The 27,852-nt window shown below is 40.7% G+C and overlaps 1 protein-coding gene and 1 long non-coding RNA gene across 2 annotated transcripts; one reads left to right on the top strand and one right to left on the bottom strand.

The window, feature by feature from the left end:
- LOC102101469 (vasoactive intestinal polypeptide receptor 1-like) lies at positions 1-27,327 on the top strand. The gene is made up of 13 exons (XM_005527814.2): positions 1-78; positions 10,008-10,107; positions 13,330-13,437; positions 14,162-14,271; positions 16,519-16,616; positions 18,000-18,132; positions 18,557-18,710; positions 20,443-20,503; positions 21,336-21,405; positions 21,945-22,036; positions 22,629-22,758; positions 24,431-24,472; positions 27,139-27,327. The coding sequence occupies exons 1-13, from the start codon at positions 46-48 to the stop codon at positions 27,325-27,327; spliced, it is 1,320 nt and encodes a 439-aa protein (XP_005527871.2). The 5' UTR covers positions 1-45.
- Positions 9,595-11,906, bottom strand: LOC148185267 (uncharacterized). Its single transcript, XR_015773631.1, has 3 exons — positions 11,786-11,906; positions 10,970-11,075; positions 9,595-10,266 (listed from the first exon to the last, which is right to left on the bottom strand). It is a non-coding gene; the product is annotated as an uncharacterized LOC148185267 (long non-coding RNA).
- Positions 27,328-27,852: the final 525 nt, after the last annotated feature.

The following is a 27,852-nucleotide window of genomic DNA, read 5'->3' as shown; positions in this document are numbered from 1 at the left end:
CACAGCAGGCAGAGGCAGCGGCAGGAGCCGGCGCTGCTGCGGAGGATGCGAACTTTGCGCTGGCTGCTGCTCCCGCTGGTGAGTGAGTGAGTGCCCGCGGGGGTGGGGGGACCGCACATCTGGCTCCCGGCCACAGCTGGATGGCTCCGCAGCTGCCCCACTGCAGCTGGGGTGGGGGAAAGTCCGCAGAAGCTGGGTAACTTTTCTCCTGAACAGGGAGCAGGCAGAAAGAAAGAAAAACAGGGAAAGGATTACAAAGAAAATTATGAGACAGAGATGTTAGAGGGAAGGAAAGAAAAAGATATCCCTGTGTTAATGTGTTGACCTAGCTCCTTTCATTAAAATTTTGTGACCTCAAGATGCTGTTAATAAATTTCTTTTCATTTCTATTCACTAAAATTGCAGTTTGCAGAGGACAGAAGAGCATCCCTAAATCAGAATGGCAGTAGCAGACAGAAAGGGACAGGTCACTGTCCCAGCTGTCCTGAGAAAGGCGGCTTTGCAGGACAAGGAGGGTAACTAGGAAGGAGTAGTTATGTATGCATCTGAAGGATGGGGGACATTTACCTCTCTGGGAGGGCACGGATGGTTTCGGTGCTGAAGGTTTCTGATGGCACCGAGCAGGAGCATGAACTGTAATGCCACTGGAAATGCCTGAGGGCAGCAGCTGAGGCTTCCCACAGGGAAGATGGCTGAGCACAGGGACACAATCCAGGCAGGGCTGTCCCTCCCTGATCTCCATGCTCCACCACTGGCATTGCCTGGGATGCTTAACAAAAATTGGTGCAAATCCAAGGACGGTAATTTCTCTTCCTTGCCCTCAATCCTCAGCCTCAGGGAAGTGTTTAGAACCCTTCCTCTGGGTGTGATTGCCAGTTAACTCAAACTTTACTCATTTCACAGAGAAATGTTCAGCGTGGGCTGGGATTAAGGAGCCTGCTGGAGTCAGGAGGGAGAGAGTCACCGTCCCAGGAAACATTCCATTTTGTCCTGAGAAAGCCAGATGGAGTGGGCGCTTCTCTAGGGCCTGCTTTCCTCTGCAGATAACTGTGAGAGCTTAAATTACAGACTGATCCTGACCTTTCATTTAGAAATAGTGAGAGATGGGATGTAAATTTTCACACCTGCATGACCTCTGGATCTTTACACAGATCTCTGTATTCACACAGATTTTTGTACAAAGGATAGCTTGTGGGTCCTTGCTATGAAAACCTCGCCAGCACAGCTATTATCATGTGTAATACCATTCTTTCATGCAAAAGGGTTAGACTGCTGCAGGTAAAGTGATTTTGGCATCTGGGCCAGCCTTTTTACACCTAATAGAGGCACAACTCATTCTTGCAGCTGTCAGCAGAGTGGAGCCGAGCCGAAGTGATGGATCGTGCACATCTGCCATACATCATTTTAATATTGCAGCATATTGCAGCAGGCTGTGCCCATCAGAAAAGAAATTCTATAAACTGCGTGATCTGCACAGGTTTTGGCCTCAAAATATGAACATCAGCTCCATGTCTGGTGAGAGGCCGCGCTCTGAATGTCAGTGGGGTTTGAGTCTCAATCAAGGTCTCTTTGCATGTTCAGTTAAAGAGTCAGGGAAGGCCTGAGACCCTTAGGATGGACTGAGGAAATAATCCTTTCCTATTTCAAGGGATCATGAGAGCAGAGAAATAATTCCTGTATGGATTCTGCAGATAAGTCATTAATCAGATATGAAAATTAACCAGAGGGCTAATCCTGAAAACTTCCTCTGTGGAACTGGGTACAGTTACCTCCTGTCAGCTCCACGGGGATGTTGCAGGATATATTTTGTGCCTTGCAGAATAGAGTCCTCAACATTAAAAAAATCACCATTCACTTGGTAAGTGACAAGGAACAGAGAGCAGTGGAGGTTGAAATGCCTAAAAATGACTTTTCCTGTCTTGAAGAGTTCAGCGTCTCAGGAAGCAGAGGACAAGGAGCAGAAAAGACTCTGCCTTCACTGCTCTTCCTGCTGTGCTAAACTGCTTTCCTCTTCAAACACTGACATTTCCCATTTCTGGGAAGGGCTTTAGTCTGATCTAATAAATGGAGGTGAGACTGTGAGCACAGGTGGGTCACCACTGAGCTGTACATTCCCTTCAGCAAAGTATTTCTTGTGCTAATGGACATATGGAGCCAAGCCCATGGCAAGGTGCTGAGCTCCCAGTAAAACAAAGCTGGGTGTCTAAAAATTCATGTTTAATTTGTGCTTCTTCCACCAGCCTGGTCCCTGCAAACCTTCAGTTCCTCTCCATGGGGAGCTGGATGTGTGGAATAATCTGGTTTTAGGTGTTTTTTTAGCCTGGAGGGAGTTAATGGGGTGAGACAGGCTCCTGTACAGGCAGTCACTGTCCTCATGCAGGTGTCTGAGCAAAGCAGGAATCCTTCCCTGGAACTGCTTGTCTGCTTTCACTGATCATTAAGGGATGCTTGATGGGGGAATTTAGATTAATCATCTACAATTAACTGTCTAAAATTAGGAATCTGGTCTAAAGCTACTCATTGAGCCTCCTTCAGTATTACTGGGAAGAGATAGAAACACGCCAAGAATACAGATCAATGAAATGAGCTTGCTGTAGGACTTTGATTTCCAGGTTTCAGGACTTTGGGATTAGATGACATGAAACTCACCTGCAGGCAAAAAAGTGATACAGAAAAGGAGAAATTTCTCTTTAATTTACAGGAATACTTGCAATAGTAGAAAATGGGGATCCTCAGTTATTAGTGTTCTGTTATTCTTCAAGCATTAGTAATAATTAAATGCTTTACCCAATTTAGCAGAGCACTGATAAATTAATTTTCTCAAGGTAATACTAATTACACAGCATTCATAAACAAAATAAATTAGTATGGCTGTGCTGTCTCATAAAGAATACCTATGAGTATATAAATATAGTGATACACACAGATAAATATGTATTGCAAGTGCTGTTCTCTATAAGGTCGTGCAGTTAAACACAGTCATATAAATACAGTCCAATCCACAGAGGAGCATTCAAGCATTGCTTCAATGTCTTGAAAACAATATTGAAAATATGTTCCTCTAAATGACTGTGAGGCAATCAGTGTCTCAGCTTCCCTTCTTCCATAGGTAATCGAGTTAGAGAGAGAAAACAAACACAGAAAATATCCTCTAGGTAGTCATTTTCAGCCAAAAAGACTCCTGAAATAATCTATTTAACTGACTGAAGAGAAAGATTGGAAATGAGGCTTTAGCTTTAGGGTTGGAAGCTTCTGGGGTCAGGATGGTGTCAGAGCTGGAAGCCGAGGGCAGGACTTTGTGTGAGAGGTGAATCCACGGCTGGGGACTGGATTCTGTCTCTGCTGGGGTGACCTGGTGCTTTTCAGAGCCCACAGTGGTAAACATGGCTTGGGGATGGTGGAAAAAACCTAAATGCATCCACTTGAGCTTGTAAGAGTTGAGCTGACTTCTTTTTACTGCACAAGAAATCTTTGTTTTTTATAGTTTCTTGTTTTCTGACAGCACACAACGCTACACATACGGCATTATAAATATCCCAGAATTATTTACAGGCCAGGGCTTGGGCAGTAAGGTTTTTATTGCAGTGACTGGGAATGTTGCTATGAAATGGACAGCAGCTCATGGAGCTTGGGGTGGGCCCCAGATCCCTCCAAAGCAAATTGGAAATTTGAAAAATGTGAAAAAGCAAAATGTGAAAATTGCCTTTAGTGTCCTGTGCTCCCCAGTCTCAAAGATTTTGAATTAGCACTTGTTTTTTTGAGAAGGAGCTAAGCAGATGGAAGGTTTAGATGAAATGCATTTAACAGACTGGGAAGCCTGTGAAAAAGACTGAGGTTTTCTTTGTCTGTTGTTTCACCTGTCTTCAACTTTTTCTTTTTTTCCCATGAATCTTCCTCCATCCTAAAAGCCTTTCCTGCCCATCAAAATTTCACTAAAAAAATGTGTGTATTTCAAAGCATAGCCTGATTCTCCTGCCTGATGTCTTTGGCAATCCTGGCCAACTTTCAGGACTAACTGAACACTTCATTCCACACTTTAAAATGGGGATGCAGGAGTTGTCTTTGCTGTGTTTTTCTGTGTTCTAAAATACCAGGTGAGTTTTAATCCTCCAAGGTGGGAGTCCATGTGTGACATGAAAGGCAGACAACCTTGTGTGAGGGAGAACTAAAATATTCAGGCATCAGGGTCATATCAGAAGAACTGGGGAAGCACAGACAGAGGGAATTGGGAGCACAGGATTAATTTCAGAGCATATCTGAGATGGGATCTGAGTGAATGCAAGCTGAGGAGACAGAGGCAGAAAGAACAGTGATAAATATTCTCAGTCAATGATTTATGTACACAAAACCTATTTGTGAGGCTTTAGGATTGCAGGGCATCAGAAGCTGAAACAGATCACTTTAAAGAGCCTTCAAATTCTTGAAGCCTTCTCATCTTGTCAATGAATTCAGCCAATTCTTTGAGCTTTGATTAATTTTCAAAAAAGGCTGAGTGTTACTGCTGGCTCTTTGATCCCATAGAATTGCTTTTTCAAAGGTGAATAATATATTCAGTGCCCAGCTTTGAAGCACTTCCCTAATTTTCAGAGAGCACAGAAAATGTCCCTACTTTTCCCCAAGCGTGCTAATGGACTTCTTAATGAGTGAAGATCTGTCTTTTGTGTGACATCTAAATTACAGTTTTTCTACCCCCACTGCAGCTTAGGGGCACCATTTTTGAATGGACTCTCAGGAAAGATTGCTTTTAATTAAATTGCACTAAGTGTGGCATGAGGATGTTGCTAGAACTGCTCCTCCCAGTGCTTGCTAAATCTCCTGTTGTCCAACATAAGTACATCAAAGCCCAAAGTGCCTTTACTTTGATTATTCTGTGAAGGTTTGGGGAAATGAATAAACGATCATGGAACAGAGGAAATAGAAAACAATGTTATACTACTCCCAGTGAATAAACCACTTAAGGTTTTGGTGCAATAACCTTACAAGAAGTGAAGAAAATGAAGTCTAAAAGTAAATGCAAGCCCCACATTTGTCTCTCTAAACCGTCGCAGGATTTTAGCATTCTCTTGGTTGTCATAGGTAATTTTTTAGTGGTCACTGTGTTCCAGGCAAGATTGTTATTGTGGTAAGGACTCAGAGTCAAAACACCCCTGTGAGTTTTGACTCAAATTGGTCAGTAACATTCAATCCAGTTAAAAAAAACCCTTTGTGTTGTGATACACAGGAATGCAAAGCTCAATTCCTGGAGGACTGCACACAGCACTTCCTGAAATCTCTAAGTTTTATGTGTAAATTTGGAATGAAGGCGCCCCACTGTGATTTCCAGTGAGAGTCAGGCCAGGTTACTGCTGAGATACTGGGAAATGTTGATCCAAGGAATAACATTTTAAATCAGCTTCTTCCACCTCTGGCTGTGTCTGGGGATGCTGTGCCAGATTGGACATGTCTGCTCCGATGGCTCTGCTCTGCTTTGGTTCCTAAATTTTCCTTTTTTTATGGTGAGCAGGAGCTACTCTTTTCCTGCTAAAGCCACCTTTTCAGCAGATGCCTCCCAAATTGCCATAATATGTCCCTGCACCAAATGCAGAGCTCCTGATTTCTAGAAAGCCCCATCACCCAACCCCTGTAGGCAGATTAGAGCAAAAACTTTTCACTCAAGGCACTGTGAAGCTAATAACAGAAAATAACCCATAGACAACAAATCCCAAGTAATGCTCTGCCCACAAGGCTTTTCTTTAACTATGCAATGGTTTAATGTCTTTCTCTTTCTTAAAGCCTGAGGAAAACAAATTGAAGCATCATCACTACTCTCAGTTTCTTGTATATGTCTCATTTTTTCTTTATTTTTTTTCTGTCCAACAGTGGCATTACTTTCAGTGAGGCTGCATGATTACAAATTAATAACACCAGCTTTGTTTTTGTTTCTTAATGGAAAGTCTGTGGGTTACATCTGAAACAGGGCTTGGTGTTGATTTTCAAACCCTGAAGTGTCAGTGATATTTAATCTCTGCACTGGCCTATCATAAAAATTCTGGGCTTGAGCGCGTCCAGAGGAGACAACGAGGCTGGTGAGGGGCTGGGAACACAAACCCTGTGAGGAACCACTGAGGGAGCTGGGGGTGTTTATCCTGGAGAAAAGGAGACTTAGGGGTGAGCTGATCACTCTCCACAGCTCCCTGAAAGGTGGCTGTGGGCAGGTGGGGTCGGTCTCTTTCTCCAGGCAGCACTGACAGAACAAGAGGTCACAGCCTCAAGCTGTGCCAAGGGAAATACAGGTTGGATCTTAGGAAAAAGGAAAGAATAATAAAGTTCTGGAATGTTCTGCCTGGGGAGGTGGTGGAGTCACCATCCCTGGATGTGTTTAACAAAAGATTGGATGTGGCACTCGGTGCCATGGTCTGGTTGAGGTGTTAGGGCTGGGTTGGACTCGATGATCTTGGAGGTCTCTCCAAACCCAGTGATTCTGTGATTCTGTGAATTCCTGTGGTTGTAGCCCTGCCAATGCCAAATCCAGTAAAACCCAGAAGGAAACAAACTTTGAGCCAATGGTTCATTGCTCTGAGTGTCACTGGGATTGACTGCAGTACCACTGTGGATACCAAAGCATCCCAGAATGATTTGGGTTGGAATGGATCTTAAAGATCATCCAGTTCCACTGGATTCCTGACATCTCCCACTGTCCCAGGCTGCTCCAAGCCCTGTCCAGCCTGGCCTTGGACACTTCCAGGGATCCAGGGGCAGCCACAGCTTCTGTGGGAACCTGTGCCAGCATCTCCCCAACCTGTGGGTATCACTAGTGGATAAGAATTTCCAAAAGAAACCATAAAATCATGTTTTATGATGATTTATCCCCATTTTCAGAGGCAGGAGGCAGGACTACATTGTTGTTTTAAGAATTAAGCCTTCTGATCTTGTTTTTATAGTTTCCAGCCACTTTCTCAGAAAGTAACTATAAACATAGATATTTTTGCATTTCATTAAAGAAATGTTTTCTGATGGACATTTCTCATGACCATTGTGGTTGGAGAGGTCATAACCTACCTATCCAATCCCTGGTCATTGTCAGGAATCTATAAATATTGAAAGGACAGAATAAACTGCTCTCTTTTTTCTGTCACACACGTTGAGCTGTGTCTGTGTGAATCATTTCGTGTCCAGCAGTGACACAACATGGACCTGTTTTAGCAATTCCTCTGTGTAAAGCCAAGGCAGTGCCACCTCCCCAGGGGTGGGGTAGGAGCTTCCCCAGCCATGTAAACGAAGAACCTCTCCATTTTTCCAACAGCTCTGATGAGTGATGGTGATTGAGGCTCTGGTTCAGCAGGTGTGCATTTACCAGAGGAGAGAAGACAGGAGATGCAGCCTACCTAGAGCAGGAGTCTGGCACCCTCACTCAGTGTCCCTCAGTCCACCTGTGAACTCTCTCAGGCTGACTTTTGGAGAAAAGATAACTCTTCCTCCTCAGAATATTTTCCAGAACTAATCCTGTGTGTTTCCACCATTCCCAGCACTTCTGGCATGAGGTGGGAGTTAATTTAACCCACTTCTCCTCAGTGCTCTTTTACTAAAACGTTTCAAATGTTGTGGTTTGTTTTCAGTTTGGGTTATGAGTGGCTGCTGCTTTCAGGCCTTTCAGCAGAGGACTCAGTGTAGATGGTACAGCATTATCTCAAATTTTCATGACTTTTCAACATGAAGCCTAAGAATATTCCAAATGCAACAGTATTCCAGATATTCCAAAACCAACAGTAACAGAATCCAGGAATTCCAGAAAACAGAGGGATGGCTTTTTCCAGCCGTCCAGCTGGATCCACCTTTATGAACTGAAATAGTAAGAGATTTATGGAGCAATTGTTTTGTGACTTCTACTCAGAGAATTCATTTGTTGTATGAGCAAACTGCAAAGTGAAATGTCTGTTTAAATGTAAAGTGATGAGCAGGGATCCTATTAACACCTGAAAATTTTACTTTCAGAATTGAGTTACTAGAGTTGAAGAGCAAAAAGTATTATTTTAAGAGTCACTCATGCTGATTTATAAAATGTATTTTGAATTACCCACCGGAGTAATATAATGCATGAAAAAGCACCATGTCTTAACTTTCTTTTCAAACAGTGCCCCTAATCCTCTTTCTGTTCTAATATTAGCATGGATGAACCATCTCTGGGGCCTCATAATTAAGACAAGTCTGTCTATTCTACTTTAAAACCCAAATGTAGGCAGAATTTTTAAAAGTTTTTAAAGACAAAGTCGTGCTCTAATTTTTGCCCCTTTGCAGATATTATTGCTGCAAGGGAATAGCCTGCATAACTTCCTGTAACATTTCTGTGGAGGTTAAAAGAAATCCTGCTTTCTCTGCTCACTGAAAACATTTTGAAGGCAAATAAATCAGTTTTTTTGAGGTTGAAAAGGCAGTATAGAAGTGATGGTTACATCTTACTTTTCAAAGTCTTTAGAGGTTAAAACAGCCTGGAGTCTTCCTCAAAAACAAGTTGGAAAGTCTTCAATCCATCATTTTCCATTAAAATCCCTGGTAACTGAGCCCCTGGCTTTGTCTTGAATAGGATAGGGTAGAAAGAAGCAAGCAACGAAACAAAAAAGAGAATTTCTATCTCATACAAGACTTTCTATGTCTTGAAGAACCCAATTTCCCAAAAGAGGCCTTTGATCCAGAATCCAGTTCTCTGAATACAGTTCAGTGGCTTTCTTATTCAGTTTAATTCAGTTTCCTAAAGAGGGGTGTGTAGAAGCATTTGAGACATCAAATAATGCATTTGAGACTTCAAATAATGCATTTGAGACATCAAATAATGCATTTGAGACTTCAAATAATGCATTTGAGACTTCAAATAATGCATTTGAGACTTCAAATAATGCATTTGAGACATCAAATAATGCATTTGAGACTTCAAATAATGCATTTGAGACTTCTGCATGGGGCTGACAAATGAATGCAGGTCTACACAAGAGGGCTGAGATGCCTTCTAACATCCCAAACAGCGCCAACCATTCCTGGGGGACTGAAATTCATCCTGGAAATCCCCAAGGACTGCAGAAGAAGCTGAGATAACAAATCAAGTGTAGACACTGACATGCAGTTTCTTTCTCAGAACTGATTTGCCTTTGCAGAGGAAGCCATTCTGGGGCTGTGTGGGTTTTTAGAACATCTTCACAATCACAGGAGTTGTGATACAGGACTACAGGGGACATGAAACTTGCTGGAGTGGGAGATGGAGGTCAAGCAAAATACATGGCAATAAATGGGACTAAATATCTGTAGCTAAAAGAATGAATTTAGACCTTGATCAACAGCTGCTGGCTATAAATACATTTAACTGTTTAAATGCACCTTAATCTGTGAGATAAAAATGTTCATTCAATTTCCCAATTTAATCCCCAAATCATTAATTTTTTATCATTTCTTCAGCTGTTAAAATGGAAGCAGCTCCCTGGTCTAAGGTGTGTGCAGCAGCCTCAGATAACACATTCATAGAATTTTTCAATCATTCAGATTAAACTATGGCCAAGACTATAATTCTTTAAGTAAATTTATTTGATTTTAGTTGGTTTATGGAGAATAAATATTTCTGTGGTCAGGCTGTGTTTAAGTTTGGAGAACTTGATGTGAATAATCCCACAGCTGGTGGATTCATTCAATTTTCACCAGCTGGTAAATATGTGAAAATCCAAAAACTGTGACTGTCATTTAAGTTTTGTGTAAAATATAACTGCAAAGGAGATAAAAATGTCCAGATTGCAGAAAAGATGCTGCATGAGCTGATTATTATGGTACAATGAAAAAGCAGTATGAAATGTGCACAAATTAATAATTATTTGGGATCACAGACTCCTCCTGCCATTTATACATTCTATTTGTAAAAATCCCCCAACTTTAGCTGGAGTTTTCCCATTCACAGACCTCAAGATATAAACCACAAGGTACAAACTGACTTTTTTCATTCTGATAATCACAGAAGTTCTTGGGGTCTTTTTTGTCTTTGTCTTGCCAAGGTTACAGGAATCCATCCAGAATGCAAAATATTCCAGCAGGTGGTCAAAGAGGAGGCTCTCTGCTTGGAACACAACGAATCTGCCTCACCTGATCTTAAAGGTAAAGGTCCTGATGGTTATTCCCTGCCTTGGAATGTCTCCCATTAATGAAGTGTTTGGTGTGTTCTTTATTTACATCCAGAACTCCAAAGAAACTCCCACAGAAGATCCCACTGAAGTTGTATCATGTTGGGAATCCTTCCAGTCTGGTGAAAATATTCTTTGGGGGGAAAAAAAAGTTAAAGAAAGACCCAAATTCTTCAAAATGATACATTTTTACAATTTTAGACATTATTTGTTTGCTTGTAAAGATTTATTGTGGTGGTGTCCAGAAGTCTTTCACATGCTCAGATGTAAATTTAGGAAACTAAAATGAACACATAACAGAGCCTGTAAAATATATCCAGAATGCTGCATATGATGTTCCCTCCTGGGGTTTGGAATTGTGGAAACATGCTTAGAAATAACTCAACATGGAATTTCAAAATGTTCAGACTCTTTCAAAAATTCAGTCATATTTTATTCTGGTCAGCTTTGCTTAGAAAAATTTGTATCCGCCTCAGTGAGATTTTTCACTTCCATGAATTTCAAGATGTTTGTTTTCTGCAAAGGAATTATGAGACAAAGATACCTCATGCATTTGGTTGGGAGAGAATTATTGGAACCACTTGGAAGTCTGCCTTTAGCAGCCTGGTGAAAATCAGAATCTAACCCCAAAATATTTCCTTTGTCTTTCATATTATTCTGCAGAATTTCCAATTACTCCCATGTTTCATATTCCTCTTTTAATTTTGGTGCCATTTCTCACACACACTTTATTAAATTCCAAAATACCTCGTGGACACATTTTGCACTTAGAACACACAGTAACCCACTGCAAAATTTCTGATATAAATTAGTCATTTTCAAAAATTATTTGTTACCTGAATTACAGGATGTCATTCCAGGCATCTTCCTCTTCAACACAAAAATAATTGCATGGTTTTAGAATCCTGTTTGTAGCAATGAAATAAAAACCCCTGAGAGTTCCTGAGAAATAAAAGTTCCTGAGAGTTAAATATTTTAAAAAATCTTCAACCATGTCTACTCTGAGCTTCTCAAAGCTCCTCTTTCCACCTTTTATTCCCCAGATAAGGAAAGACTTTAATGAAAGTATCTTCTGGTGTTTGCAGCCTTTCTCAATATACCTTGAAATTAAATATTGGAGCTGGAAAAACAATTTATCCCAAATATTTTATCTGGAGGATAAAACTACACTAAGATAGGTAAAAGTCCATTGTTTGTGATTCACTTTTCAGGAATTTAATGAGATAAACAAAGCATCACAGTTTGTAGAGTTAAACCTCAGCAGCCACAGAGAATCTGTCCTGGAATCAGCAGAACCCAGAGTGAAATTCCTCTAATTTAGGAACAGATGTGTAAAATAGGTCAAATTAATCAAATCCTAACTCCACTTTTTTTTTTTTTTTTTTTTTTCCTTCACTGTCTAAAAATTCCTGGATTCACTGTCTAAAAATTCCTGGATTGCTGAACAAGACTTAAAAAATCTGTGGTGTCACCATCCATAGATACAGCTCCTGCTGCAGTGTCTTTATGGAGACTTGAGTGACTTGGACTCCACCAATCTCTTGAAAACCTTGGCATGAAAAATTCCCTTTCAGCCCCTGCACTCAGCAGTTTCCTTGATATAAACTGTAGAAGTCACTGGAAATAAATCATCTCCAAGACTTAAGACATACATGTTCTGTTCCTACACAAGGCCACACAATTATAACTTTTATTTCCACATTGCCAAATAAAATAGATTTTTAGACCCAGCTCCTCAGATCTGCCAAGCCTTTCTAAGAAGGACCACTTCAGCTGCTAAGTGTGAGTGTGGAGGCCACTGCACGTCTAAGTGGGAATGATATTACCTGGCTTCATTAATTTGACAATTAGCAGCTGAGTTTAGGCTGTAAGCATCAGTGAGAGCCAGGTGTTTGCAGGGTGTGATTCATCCTGTCCTCAGGAAGAAGCCACCAGTATTTGGGATGAATCAGCTCTGGAAGTCTCTTGTCCCTTTCTGTTGTTCACAAATGGAACAGAGCTGAGATTAGCTGACGTGTTTGAGGCATTTAAAATTACAGCTAATGAATGAGGGCCTCTATTTTCCCTGGAAAATTTGCTATACCAGGAATTTCATCCTCCCGAGGGTGATGTGAGGATAATTCTGTGGGAGATTCTCAGGACTATCCTTTTGAAAGCCAGAGTAACTCTGCTCAGCTCCAGGCAAGCATTGCTGCCACATTTCAACTTGACAACTTTACATTTGCCTCATCATCCATCGCAGAGGCAGCAGAAAAGAATCATGGAAGAAAAATAACACCTCCCAACCCAACCCTCTGCTTTATACCCCCCTTATGACTACCTAGAGATTTGTTTTGGTTAGAGCATGATGCTTTTTTTTTTTTATTGTTTCAGGCACATTTACATGCTGGCAAGTTTTCTGTGCTGCCCCCACGCCCATTTGCCAACAGCTTGAAGTCTCAGTGTGATGCAGCAGTGACAAAGCCGTGACTCACTGAAACCTCTGAAAACCCTTTTTTAGGGCACTCAGAGCCAGAAACACACCTTGTGTCACCAGCCAGCAGCCTCAGCTTTAGGGAACCTCATGAATTCCAACCAGTCAGACCTACTCCCCGTGATGGTCATTTTTTATAATGCTGAGATGTCCCCCTAGCTCGGGATGAATTTAATCCCTTTGGAAATCAGTCGCAAAAATGCCATTGATTGCCTGAGACTGGGGCTTCAGCCCTTATTTCCTTTAAGCCAGGTGAAATTGGTAGATTTTTAAACATGAAATAAAGAGGTTAAGGCTGAGTTTTAAGTCTGATGTATTTCAGTTAGGCTCTGTAATGAGGAATCTCAAGTAATGAAAAAAGAGTAATGAGAAATCTCAAGTGCTAATCATTATTCAATACTTTTATTTCGGTGGCTTTTGTTTTGACAATGGAAAAGAGCTCCAATTGATTTGACTTTCGGATTGTGTCTGCTTGAATTTCAGGTACATTCTCTCATGAGATAAGGAGGGGAGGGTCCAGCTGGAATACCAAGTGTGGGCAAGGATACTTTCAAGGAGAAAAGGAAAACACTCCTTCGTTTGCAGAGCTGCACATCCTGCTGTGGCTCTTCGTGCATGTCAATGAGTGGGAAAGCCACAGACAATCTCATTATGGAAGATCAAATGTGTGATGTTCTCTGTGATTTTCTTCATTTTGAGTCACTTTTTTTTTTTTTTTTGCAGGATGTGCCAGAGATTGGGATGGTTTAACCTGCTGGCCCAGAGCCACTTTTGGGGAAGTGGTTAAAGTTCCCTGCCCACGATTTTTTGAAGAATTTACCAGTACCCATGGCAAGATTTTTTTCCTATTCTTATCCTGTTTTGTTTTTTTTTATTTTAAATGAATTCTAGTAGTTGAGGATTCCTTCATATTTTCCTGATTTACAATGCTCTAATGTCTGTCAGCATTCAGTAATTATCCAGATACACATCTTGGCTTGGGGTCAATATTGACACTTTTATGCTTTGTATTGTGCTCTACTGAATTGTTTTATCCCTTTGGTGATCTAAATACGATGGACAAGCAAATTTACAGAGGAATATGTGATAGAATCACTGATTTATAAAACTGTACATTAATTAATATTAGAAAGAACCTCCTGAGGTCATCCAGTCCAATCCTCCAGTCAGAGCAGGACCAAGATCAAAACTTGTATGGAGCTTCCAGTCTGGAAAAAATGGCTCAGGGCTTTTCCCAAAATCCCCAAATATGTTATAAAATTATAATTTGATTTCCTCTGTGGAAGGAATGAATTTTCAGAGTTTATTTCCCATATGAAATGCACAAGTCCCTCTGCAACTTGAAATGACTGGGAACATGTCCCTTGATTTTTCAATGGATAGATATATAGAATATTGTCATTCTTACAGCTAATCTCACTGAACATGACTAAACCTGTAAGTCTCTAATTTAGGACTCAAAGGGGTAATAAGAAATTGTTGCTACTCATTAAAACTTAAAGAACAGCAGCACCAGCACCCGTAATTAACTTTCTGCTGTGTTTTCCCATTGCAGGTTTCCTTCAGAGGAACTGCTCACAGGAGGAATATTGGTCAGAGCCTTTCCCACCATACACCATTGCCTGTGGGTTTGATGAAGGTTCCAGTAAAGGACCTGAGGATCAGGTGGGGGTTTGATTTTCTGCTTCTGAACATCTCCACAGCACCCTCTCCTGAGTAGCCTCATGCTCCACACATCTGAGTCCTGTCAGGAGCCAGTGATTACCCATTTTCAGCACTAAACTCAAAACTTTTAGGTATATTTAGAAGTTATTTAATGAATTAGGCTTAACATAAATCAAGGGAGCAGCAGTCAGCACTTTCCTCTTCATCCAAATGTCTCCTCTTGGTGTAAAACTCATGCTGAGTTCACCTGTCCAAACTAACAAAGACTTTGGTTCTCTGGCAGAGGTGATGTAAATCCTCATCTTGCACACATCTCCCAGGAAGCCCTACCCACCAGTGCTCAGGGATTTCTTCAGGAAAAGTTCCTTTGGATCCCTCTCATTTGTATTGTTTTCCAGATTTTCTCCGAGTCATAGAAAAACATTTCTTGGTGGTCAACACACACCCTTAGGAGGGAACTCATTGAATATTTCCACACTTCATCTCAGGTGTTCAGTGGAGCAGAAAATGAATATTTTTCCTATCTGAAAGTCATCATTCATGCTCAATTAAGCTTCAGAATTTCTTTCACATCCACATCTTGATATGATTTAAATTTCCACATTCCTCCTCATCGTACTGGACTTCACATCTGGAGCTCAATGACCTTCTATAAATAAGAATAATTGTACTTTGCACTTTGGGGAAAGATAAATGCTTTAAAAGCTTAAATAAATGCTTAGAAAACTTAAATATCTGCTTAAAAACTTTCTAGAAAGATGTTGGGAATAATCTGAACAGCCCAGAAGGGATGCAAGGTTCATAAAAGGACCAGGTGTATCCTGGAGCACAGTTCTCCAGTCCCCATGGGTTTCTCCCACAGCGTTAAACTCACTCTCCAGGTGGCTTTCTCCAAGCAGTCCCTGGATTATGCTAAACCAGGCATAATTTCTGGCTGGTCTAGGCTAAAATCAAGCAAGGAGCTATATTTATATTTCAGCATGACAGCAGATTTCTGCACAGAGCTGCTGTCTGTGCTCTGGATGGGGTTAGTTTGTTATTCCAGTCAAATCCACAAGGTTTGACTACAAAAGGAAGATAAGATCAGCAATCTCTGCTGCACTGCAAACAGAGGGAAGTGAGTAAAAATCCCAGTTGTGTCCTAAGAGAACCACTTGTTTTGTATTTTGTGTCTGCAGTGAGCACTTAGGGTGTCTTTTGTATTGACTATTGTTTCTTAATCCATCCTACAAAACCAGATAAAATTAATTGAAGCACTTTAGTATGAAATTAAATAACCTATTTACTAATTTTCATCTGTGTTTAGAAAATACTGTATAAAAGATCAGGAGTATTTCAGGAACAGCAGGATGATTCCTATCATGTCAGGGTTACAAGATCTCTTTATGAATCTGCTTAAAATTGCTAATTTGTTCTCCAACCTAGAATTGCAGCCATTTGGATAAACAGATTCATGATCAATTAGAGAACAAAGTGTCCACTGGGTTTATGAGGAAATTTGCCTGGGTTCAGAGAATTTAGTTTCTTGGGATTTTAAATAATGAGGTGATTTTGTAGTGAATCAGAATAAAATTTGCATCGTTAAAGCTAAGCAAACAAGCTTTATTTTCCTTAGGACACAGGATTAGGATTTCTTAGGATATAGGTCTGAATTGAAAACAAGTGAATGATAAAGAATTTACAGTGCTATAATATACAGCAAGGAATAAACTGTTTGTCCAGAGAATTAAGGACTGAGGTGATTTTCTTGGTTTAGCTCACCTCCACAACATGATGTAACTCTTTATCAGTGTTTCAGCTTCCCCACCTGCAAGATGAGAGTTTTATTTCTCTTTCAGCTGTAGCTGTTTATGAAAATCAATACTTATTGTATCTAGCCCAGGTCTAAAATAACAGATTCACAAATCTCCCACCAGAACGTTTCATTGCTCCAGAGTTTTTATGTACTGACATGAGAAAAGGTGGTTATGTATCAAAGTTAGTATTTTCCTTTTGAACATGCTCAAGAGGGGGTCAGATGAGCCTGTGGGCTGGGAATCTTCTCTCCTGTGAAGGCTTAAGTAGGACTCAAAGGAAAACTCTTGTTAGTGGAGGTGGAGGGAAAATCCTGAAGCAGATCTTGAGCATGAAAAACAGCCCAGAGACGGTGGGGCTGACCAGTGAGGGAAATGTGTCCCAGGGGAATGAGCACCCCAGGATGCATCCAGCACAACCACCTGCATTGGGCTGTGTCTCTTTTTCCCACAGAAATCCTATTATTCTGCATTTTGGCGTATCTACACCGCTGGCTATGCAGCATCCGTGACATCTCTCGTTACAGCTCTAATTGTCTTTGCTGCCTTCAGGTAAACATAAATGGGCTTTTTCTCAGGATGCCTTTCTCTCAGATCCTCTGTGGTTTTGTTTTGTGGGGACTTTTTATGGTTGTTTTCTAATCGTTCTAAGACATAACAGCTTTGATGGTGATGGGTCCTTCCCCAGTCACGCTGTGGTGTTTCCCTGCAGATGTTAAAACAATTAAGCTGGGCAATATCTCTTAGAATCTCCTTACTGGCATCAAACAGTGGAAATGCCCTAACTTTAGATAATTTTTAACATTTTTTAATCATTCCTACAGTGCCTGGCAGGACAGACTCTGCATAAACACTGCCCCATACCCCAGAACCAGAGTTTCCTAAATTGTGAGTTCCCTCTGTTGAAAGGCCATTGCTCCCATAACTGAGAGCTATAAAAAGGGATTTAATTAAAGTTAAATGCCTCATTTGATGATGTTGGTTATTAGGAAGTGGGTGTGGGGTTTGGTTGGGGCAAACTCCCCTGACTGGAGTGGGTCGGCAGTCTCAAAGCTCACGGCCCTTACAGAGGAGCACGAGGCTGATGTGCCCAAACCTTGGGAGAGATTCCTTCAGCTCAAGGCAAAATGTGCACAGGGCAGCCTAGGGAAAGGGAATCATGGAAACATTGAGCTGGAAAAGTCGTTTAAGATCAAGCCCAACCATTAATCCAGCCCTGCCAAGCCCATCATTAACCCACGAGCCTGACCGCAACAGCTACGTGTGTTTTCAATACCCACAGAGATGGGGACTCAACCACTTCCCTGGGCAGCCTGTGCCAGTACTTGACAACCCTTTGAATAAAGATATTTTCCCTAATATCCAGTGTAAACCTCCTCTGGCACAACTCGGGACCTTTCCTTCTTGTCCTGTCCTGGGGGAAGAGTCCAGCTCCATCGTGCTGTCCCCTCCTGGCAGGGAGTTGTGCAGAGCCCGAAATTCCCCCCTGAGCCTCCTCTTCTCCAGCCTGAGCTCCTTTCCCAGCTAATACATACATTAATTAATTCAGTTTAGGGCAACTCCTCTGGCAGCCATCCCATAATATGTGCCTGACACCAGTTCACTCCTTTCTTTGACCTGATGCAAACCTGTTCAACAAAAGAGTTATTAAAAATAATTAAGAGGTATTATCAAAATCCAGCCCAAAAGTCCCACAGTTGCTCTCTGGCATCACCTTTAAACGTGTGGTGATCCAAGGACAATTATCCTGGAATTTTTATTAGCTCAAAAAGGTAACAACTTCTCTGCTCCCTCCTGTCTCACTGCCTCTCAAATAGTGACAGCTCATCTATTGCTTTGCAAGGTGTCTGCACTCTCCTGTGTTCCTGGTTGACTTTTGATGAGACCATGAGGAACTTCCCTCAAAGAACAATTTTTTTTCTCTTTCCTTGCCAGAAAATTCCACTGCACACGGAATTACATCCACATGCACCTCTTTGTCTCCTTTATCTTGAGAGCACTGGCTGTTTTCACCAAAGATGCTGTTTTGTTTGCAGATGAAACTATGGACCACTGCCTCATGTCAACGGTACTGAACTTCCCCTCTCCTTCTCACCCTTGACTGAACATTTCATTCTGTACCTAAAGGAACAGGGAGATCTTTTCATCCTATTTCTCCTACTGCTAAAACCGAAAACTTTAAACAAATAATATTTATGGAAACCCAAAGACCAAGTGCTCAGGCTGCACTCAGCTTTGATATTTAGGTCTGTTGACTCTAATGAAGCTCTAACTACTCCTACCAGTAAATAATTTAATCTGTGAGAAATAAACCCCAATATTTCCCTTTAAAAAAATCTAAAATAAAGTCAATTTTAATTATGAAACCCCAAACCTACAGAAATTTTGTTATTTCTTCATTGTGGTGTGACATTGAATTTTTCCTACATTTCTGAAGGAACGAGCCATAATGAGAGTAGGCCTAAAAGGCTTTTCTCCCTCTGCACTTCCAGGTTGCTTGTAAGGCTGCTGTGGCCTTCTTCCAATTCAGTATTTTAGCCAATTTCTTCTGGCTGCTCATCGAAGGGATCTACCTGCAGACCCTGCTGCTGCTGACCTTTGTTTCCAACAAGAAGTTTGTGTGGTGGTTCATATTTACTGGCTGGGGTTAGTGCTCCCTTCCTCTTCATGCTGTTCAGTGTTTCTGGTTAATGCAGAACTGGATAAAATCTTTTTTTGATAAAGATAAAATGTGTGTTTTGAGGCAAAAGGAGCCTGCTGGAGGTGTTTTCTGAGGGGAGTTGCTCATTCATCCAGGGCTGCTACATTAAAGCCACATCATTTTTATATTTTATATTTTAGTTATTTGCACCATGGTGGTGAATAATCCAGGCCTCAAGAGGATGAGTGATATGGCTGGATAATACCCTAGGAATATGTATAATTCCTTCACTGAATAAAGAAGTTTGGGTGACTAAATTGCCTTTTGTTTTTAGCAAGTGGAATTTGACAGATTTATCTTAAATCATGTGAGTCCAGGCCTAGGAATCAAACAATTCTATTTTTGTTTTGTTTTCAGAGATCTGGCTTTAAGGAACCTTTTGAGGTTATACAGCAATTGAAGTTATCTCTGATATTCAGAATGTGAATGTGAAATAAATAGGATTTCTTTCACTGCTCAGAATTGTTTATTGTGACTCCCAGATATTCCCATGTCTCACCTTGGCTGGTCTAAAATGCAGGCAGCCAAACTGAGTAGTTACAATGACATTTTTTGACTTAGAAGTGAAATCCAAATTATCCTGAATAAATATTAATATATCCTTCACCTTCAGATTTTTAGGCTTTATTTAATGTAATTAAAATTTTTTTTGGAGCTGTTCCAAACAGGATTGTCTGAAAGTAGACTCTCAACCCTTGATTAATCATGGCCAACTTGAGATAAGAAAGCAAACAACTCAATTAATAATGTGGTAATCCTCATCTCCTTCTGCAATCAATGGAAGGTGAGAGACACCTCAGGGGTAACTCACATTTTAGGGGATGTGGAGGAAAATATTTCTTTTCATTAATTAAAAAGCCAACTTGAACTTAACATGGGCCCAGCTTAAAGGACTTGAGCAAAGGGCTAAAACATGGAAGGACGAATTCTGGGCCCTTCCCACAGCTCTCAAATGATACTTAGAAAGAAATTACCTATATTTCTATAGAATAATCTGTGAAAATGTCACCTGCTTTGCATTAAAGTCCCTTTTGTGGCAGGTTTGAAAGTTCCTTTGTCTTTGGAAATTCAGTTCTACAGGAGGAGAGAAAAATCAATCTCTGCTTTGTAGGCCTCAAAAAACCCCAGTGAAAAATGTAGAAGGGTAGAAGGATAAGCAGTGGGAAAGTCAGGCTAGAAATTATTGGATCCTGGATCCAGTTAAATTTTCATGGAATTCTTATCAACTGATCGGTCTGGGGTGCTTAGTAGAGTCTTTAGGACAAAAATTAATTATTCCAGCTGCTGTACAAAGAGTGTTTGTTGGTCACAATCCACAGGATAAAAGAGCCCCAGCTAAATAAGTGCTTACTCCAGCTTTACAAGTGCTTGTAATTCCTATCCAAACCTTCAAGTAATTCTTAGCATTTATTTCTGAAAATGGAATTTCACACCATCCCCTATTCTCCTTTGCCATGATTTCATTCTCCTGCCCTTTTATTCCTTTCTTTTTCCCTTTCCCTGAACTTAAATTTCTTAATTTCCCTGAAATTAAATTCCTTCATAAAGTTATTGAAAATTGTCTGACCCGTAATTTGACCTTTAATCCAAACCTGCTATGCTGTGAACCTGTTGGAATAAAGATTCCATGGGACATGATATTCCAACCAATTATTGTGTTCCTGTTGATTTGCTCAGGAGCTCCCACTGCTGTGATGTTTGCTTGGGTCCTCACACGAATCCATCAACAGAACACTGGGTAAGTCACAGCTGGGATAAGGAAGACAAGGACATCCTATTTTTTATGGCGTTCTCTTTTTCTGAGGGGAAAAAAAGATGTATAGGGAAAAAAAAGAAAGGAAAAACTCCTCATGTTCCAAAGTTGTGCCTCTAATTTTCACAACTTCTCTATAAGTGAGAAAATAGCCTTATAACTTGTGATTTTTCTGTCCATACACTGGGAAATAAAACCTGGAAATATCATATTAATTATTGAAATTTCAATTCCCTAATGCCCAGTCCTAGAAATAACTGTATTTCAAGAAAATTGCTGTTTCTGTATAAAGCCAACCATAAATTACTAACCCTAATCTCTTCAAATAAGAACTTCCCGAACAACCAACGTTTTCTTAAGTAGTTTCTTCTTTTGTTTCAATTATTTTGTTTTAATTTTATCTGTATCTTTTAACATGAGCTCCAGATAGAAAGATTGTTTACTGTAAGCTATCCTGAAGGCTTTCAGATCTTTTCACATCAGCTGGAAAAGATAATATTTTATACCCACCTGCTGAGAGCTCAGGAGAGTTGAATAAAAAGTTGAGTTCAGAGTGGTAAGAAGAGCAGGAGAGAAGCCTTGATAATACAAATTTTTATTTATTTTTTTTTTTTTTTTACTTTGCTTTGGTTCTTCAGTCTGGGATTCTTGCTGGTAAAATTCTCTTTAGATTTGACTACATGGAAACCAAGGACATTCAGACAGTGATTTAAAACTTGGTGTCCACCACTTTCCTTCCCTGTGGCAGAAGTGTTTTTGTGTGTTATGGGAAGCTCCCATGGGACAGATTAAAATCTGGTTTTGTTTGTTGTTTCAGCTGTTGGGATGATGATGAAAATGGAGTGGTGTTATGGATCATCAAAGGCCCCATCCTGCTGACTGTATTAGTAAGGTTTTTCATTTCCCCTCGAGTTTCTGCATATAGATAATTTTATCTAGTGTGCTTTTAAAATGAGTCCTTATGATTCTTAACTTCAGACAAAAAAAAAAAAATCTCCCTTATCCACAAATTTATACCCCCTGAATTTAGGCAGGGAGAGATCTGGTTTTTAGGTCTTGTATGGTATAATCCCTGTCATAAACAATGATAAGAACAGGGGAGACTTTTTTTAGATCATTTAAAATCTAAATTTAAAATCTAAATTTAAAGTTCTGACCAGAAGTACAAGACATTAATATCAGACATAAAATGATATTAAAATGTGTAGGCCTACAATAATTCAACATTTTAGATACAACTATGTCTTGGTGGGAAAGATAATTATTATTTCTAAAGCTATCGATCTGAGCTGAGAACAGCTCAGTTTATAGAACAGTTGGTTTATAGCAGTGCAGTTCCTAAAAGTGGGGATTTTTAGTTATTTGTATCAACTGAAGGCATGTCCTGGCTTGTAGTAAATTTATAGATTTTGTCTTGTCTTTACAGATTAACTTTATTATATTCATTAATGTGATCAGGATTCTAGTCCATAAATTGAAATCCCAAGAGGGAGGAGGGAGCCATTCAAGCCACTTTGTGTAAGTATTTCTGGGTCTCTTAGGATTGACCTGTTCTAACTCTGCAAGAAATTATTTATGGGTAGGAGAACAGAATGTTTTACTCCTAACAGAAAGAGAAGAAATGGCAATTTGAACTTTCTTTTTCATCCCAAATATCACATCTTGCTTTTCTTCAGGGGAAGAAGTGTGGGCTGGATGTGTTGGGGACAAAGAGCAAAGCAAAATATAAAGTATGGAACTTCAGAAGCTTGAAAGTGTGAACACTAAATGTCAGGTGATTAATCTGTCTCACTCCCAGTCCTTTCCACATAAATGACCACATAGAGAAAGATGCAGATAATTTTGTTTAAATTCTTTGCTGTAACAGGATACAATCAGCAGCCAAACCTAGTCCTGGCTGTTTACAAACCCCTTCACAACCACTGGGGATCCCAGAAGTGCAGTCACAAGACCTTTCCATATCTTCTCTGGATGCAACTGTCTCCATTTGAAGCTCTCCTCTGAATTAAAAATGAATTAAAAAAATAAAAAAAAATGTTCCAACACGTAATTGCTGTCACTCATTCCATGTTTCTAACAGTGCATTGCTCTTTAATTCTTGCTTTTCCAGGAGACTTGCAAAATCCACATTACTTCTGATCCCCCTCTTTGGGGTGCACTACATCGTATTTGCGTTTTTCCCAGAGAGCACTGGTCTGGAAGCTCGGCTTTATATTGAGCTGGGCCTGGGCTCATTTCAGGTAAGATGGACAAAGTGTTTAACAGGTTGAGATGTTTGGTCTGTAACACCATGTTGGAGTCTGGAATACAGAGTGTGTGCCCTTGTTTCTGATAGTTAGTTCTAAGATCTAGAAAAACATTGAATTTCATATAATATGAAATTCATGAGCATGTTTTCATGGTGAAACATGAAAACAAATGTTAAAGTTAGATAGAAAAAGCTAAAAGTGTGAGTGTGTAGATTAGAAAGTTTTTTAAATCACTGGGTGAAAAAGTTAGTTTAGAGAACAGGAGACAAGGTGGAGGATTTAGGGTGTTGTCCCTTGTTCCTTCTTCTTTCTTCTTCATGTTCTTCTCCTGGAGGTTTTTGGGTAATAGTAAGTGATTGGATAGAGAATGCCTCAGTGCATCACAGAGGTGATGGGTCATTGGGTCATTAAGAAAAATAATATACATGTCTATTGTTAATTGGGTAAAAATAGGTATAAAGATAAAAGAACTGCGTAGTTCGAGGCCATTTTGTGCATCACACACGAAGTGAGCCACAAGGCCTTGTTTGTACCATCAGAAGAAAGAAATGTGCCAAATTGCAAAGATTAACCTTGTAACCAGCCTGGAGAGATCTGTTAAGTTTTGTGATCACCTGTTAATAAACATGAGAAACAAGATTCTAACGAGCTCGGGAGTTTTCATCGAATAATAAGGACTGAGATAAAAGGGACTCCCCATGAGGGAGGATCCCAGAAGAATTCAGCCCAAAGGAGGCGGAGGGACTAGGGAAAAGATATATCCGCAGAGAGTTCAGACCAAAGGAGGCTGAGAGACTAGAGAAAAGTTGTATCCACAGAAAATAAAGCCCAAAGGAGGCAAGGAGAGAGAAATTACACACCAGACTTCAGGCTGGTTAATACAGCAGGATTTATGGGTGTGTCCAAATTCAACACACACGTCTCATCTCACTCCTTCACGAGCTCGTCTGTTGCTTGCCCCCTTATTATTTGAAATCTCTGAGTCAGACTTCATATGAATAATCACCAAAAATAAATACAATATCTACTTTTATGGAATAACAATGGCAGAAATCCATGAAGAGCAGCCTGTGGATTAAGGTGAACTGTTTGAAAACGATTTCACATGTAATATGACGATAAGAGGGGTGGTGAATAAAAGTACATAACAACCTGCTCTGACCTTACCCTTAGGAGTAGTGAACCATGCAAATATCTCATTGTTTACTTTGCTGTTCCACTACTCAGAACAGCAGCATGGATTTGAGAGGGTCAGGGCCTGCGTGTGGTACATTTTGTACTGAACAGCTGAGATCTTTTCCCTTCCCCTTTCCCCTGTACCCCACCACAACTTGTCCACACTGATCTGTGTTGCAAATTATTTGTCTTCCATGCTTGCCTTATCTGAGGGAGAATTTGTTTGTTGGATACAATGAACAACAAATTAATCCTTGTTGTCTCTGTACAAGGGCAATAATAAACATAAAATGTCACCAGTGCATTGAGCAATTTAATTCTATTATGAGAACTCAATAAATAGTGTCACATCGCCTGAACTCCAGTAGAAAACTGGCAAATATGTACTCCTTTTTGTCCTACACAAACTGTGAATGAAACCTTATGTCTGTTATTGATTCTAGATTTTAAATCCATGTTTTTTCTCTCCCTACCCTCCCTGTCCTAGGGTTTTGTTGTTGCTCTCCTATATTGCTTCTCAAATGCAGAGGTGAGTAGCAAGCACATGAGATTATCAAAACCTTCAAAGCTCACAGTCCCCCCTCGTTTTTTAATTTCTTTTCCTATTTTCAGAACAGATCTGTCTTTGTTCTGCTCCTGAAACCATGACATCCCCATACCTTTTCTGTCCCTTGGTAGCTTTGTTGACTTTATTTGTATTCATACAGTTCTGACAGGAGGACACAAAATAAACTTTGAAGCAATGACCCTTCAAGAATGGTTGCTGATTTTCCTGTCAGGGGACTTTTCTCCTGGTTTCTGTTTGATAGCTATGATGATGATGGCTCAATGGAAAGCTTGTAGAGCTCCTCACTTTCTCTAGGTTTATTTTAGCCTGGTGATTTTCTTCATTTCCCTTTTCCTTTTTGTTCCCCTTTTCCATTTCCTTTTTCCTTTCTTCTTTCCTCTTTCTTTTTCCCCTTTTTTCTCGATCTCATTTTCCCATTCCCTTTCCTCTTTTTCCCTTTCTTCTTTCCCCTTCCCTTTCCCCTTTCCCTTTCCCAAGTCTGCTCATTCAACCAGGACTTTTGTTCAAACACTTTTTCCTAGTTTTATAACATTGGTAGAATTTGGGTGAACTCCCTGCAGTAGAATGTTGTGAGCCTATCATTTAAAAATCTCACTAAATTTGCTGGCACTTTCCCCCAGAAGCACAGAAAAAATCAAAACTGATGAGAAAATGTAAAACTGCATCTCTTCCCCAGGAAAGTGAGGGGGTTAGTTGGGATTGACACTCTAATTGTGCCTCAGTCTCTGCAGTGGTTTAAACTTGGACAATTCTCATAGAACATGGAATTATTAACGTTGGAAAAACCCTCCAAGACCATCAAGTCCCAGCTGTGCCCAATGCCCACCTTGTCCCCAGCCCAGAGCACTGGGTGCTACCTCCAGACACCTCCAGGGATGGGGACTCCAAACCCCCTGGGCAGTTCCAATCCCTGAGCTCCCTTTCCATGGGGAAATTCCTGCTGCTGTCCCCCCTGAGCCTCCCCTGGCCCAGCCTGAGGCCGTTCCCTCTCCTCCTGTCCCTGTTCCCTGGGAGCAGAGCCCGATCCCCCAGCTGTCCCCTCCTGCCAGGGAGTTGTGCAGAGCCAGAAATTCCCCCTGAGCCTCCTTTTCTCCAGGCTGAGCCCCTTTCCAGCTCCCACAGCTGCTCCTCCTCTTAAACCTAATTTACTCTCCAGACCCCTCACCAGTTCCGTTTCCCCACACTCCAGCACCTCACAGGAATGGCTGAATGGAGGTGCAATTTTCCATCCAATCCATGGATGAATAATTCCTAAAATATTTTTTTGACTTAGGAAAACAATTTATAATGGTTGTTCTGAGAGAGTCCCTTCAAGACTTTGCTGTAAATACATCAAGCTCTACTTCCAACCTGCCTTCTGTACCACAGACTCCTTGCCAGAAGCCTTTTAATTGCTTCAACAGCCTTTTAATAGCTTGCATATTGTACCTCACAACACAGAAATCCAGTAGGTGTTAGGACAGGCAGAGCCTGATCTCTGGCCCCAGGATGAAGCTGGGTTGGTTTTTGTCCAGGTTTCTTAAGGATAACTGCTGCTGGAGCAGCCTGGCCGCTCATTGCCACTTGGCACTGCAGCTCTCGTGGCTCCCTGCAATCATAAAAACTAATTATTATTTTCTCTGTGTGTGTGTGTGTGTGTGTGTGTGTGTGTTGCTGCAGTTTTGAGTATCTGTGACAATGTGAGAGACTGTGCTGCTGCCAGGCAAGGTGTTATGAGTATGGATGAATCTGAGGAGTGCTGGAGGACCTTGGGTTTGCTGGGATAGAGCTGGAACACTGGATTGGTGGAGGAAACCTCTTTTATTTAATCAATTCTTGGAAGATCCAGAGACCCATCCATGAATTTGTACTCAGGCTTTGTCTGTGTGGTTAACAGGGAAAATTAAGGCAGAATAGGGGCCACCAAAATGATAAATATTGCCCATGACTTGCCCTGGTGTCCAGATGTACTTCTGCTTGCCCATGACTTGCCCTGGTGTCCAGATGTACTTCTGCTTGCCATCCTCTGAATTTCTGAAATTAAATCTGTATCTTTTCAAAAGGAATAAGGACAGAGTTCGAGTTCTTCTAAAAATGTGTTAAGGCTTTGTTGTGGTTTTAAAGCAGTAACTAAAAAAATTACTTATTTCTTGCTGTGAGATGTGGATTAGAACAAGAGCAAAACAGGCTTAAAACTTAAAAGGAATAAACAAAGTTTATTAACAAAACTACAAGAATAAGAACACTAAAATAAACTTTTAGAAAACTCTTTTATCTCCCACTACCCACCATTTTTTTGTTCACATGATAACATAGAGACAAAAAACTTTGGTGTTTAAAACAGTTTCAATTCTTGCTAGAGTGTTTTCATCAGCCTTTTGTAGAGAAACAGAAGTCTTCTTCTGCTAATCTATGGAGTTTCTCATGAGAAAACTATTTTTGTTATAGTTTTCTATTTCTCTGATGCCAGCTGCCCGGAAATCTGTCATCAGATTTTCTCCTCCCATTTCACATCACGCTGAGGTGTCACCCCAGGACAGGCTTAATCCTGACTTACACAGGCTAAGTACTCAGGCAGAATTTTTGGCATATTTTACCCCCATTGTTCATTGAGTCTCAATTTTCTCTTTGTTTGTAACTTCCTGTAGGTTCAAACTGAGCTGAAGAAACAACTGTGCAAGTGGCAGCACCAGGAGTACCTGACCTTCACCCACAAGCACGGGGCTTTGTCCAGAGAAACCAGCCCAGTCAACTACGTCACCCAGCTATCCCTGCTGGACAAAATCAGCCCCAAAAGGAGAAGCTCTGTGCCCCAGGATGGTGTCACCACTGTCTGAGGGGTCCCAGCAGGACCAGCTGCTCTCCCACTGCAATGTCCCACCTGAGGTGGCCACCTGGATCCTTGGTGGCTTTCCAAAGGAGCCTCCTGCAAATTCCTTGTCCTGAACAGCAGCTGCTTTCCTCACCTGGTACAGATCTGCATCACAATGCTGGTTCTCTCTCTCCTGAAGCATAAAACACTCTTGTTTTGTTGTGAAAAGACAGACTTTGAGTTAAAGTGAATCAACAGGTTACCAACAATAAAAACAACCCTTCATTAGCTCCTTCCAGGCCCAGCATGTTTGTCATATCTTTGTTAGCATTTCCCAAAATTTCCAGTTTCCAAGACCACGATTCCTAACCATCATTTGAAAGGGTTATTTGCTGGCCAAACTTTGCCATAATGATTTCTGGTGTTTTACTGCTTATTTTGAGATGTCTTCAGACAAGCTAAAGGAAATGAAGCACAGAAACCTGACAAACACACATAGAACAGCAATCTGCTTAAAAGGAAACTCAAACTGTCTTCAGCAACACAAACA

This window comes from Pseudopodoces humilis, chromosome 1 (genome assembly GCF_049639895.1).
Source record: "Pseudopodoces humilis isolate 2021_Gansu_Grassland_sample_001 chromosome 1, ASM4963989v1, whole genome shotgun sequence".
Lineage (NCBI taxonomy): Eukaryota > Metazoa > Chordata > Aves > Passeriformes > Paridae > Pseudopodoces > Pseudopodoces humilis.
The sequence above is the reverse complement of the archived record's forward strand: the minus strand, read 5'-3'. Positions and strand labels throughout refer to the sequence as shown.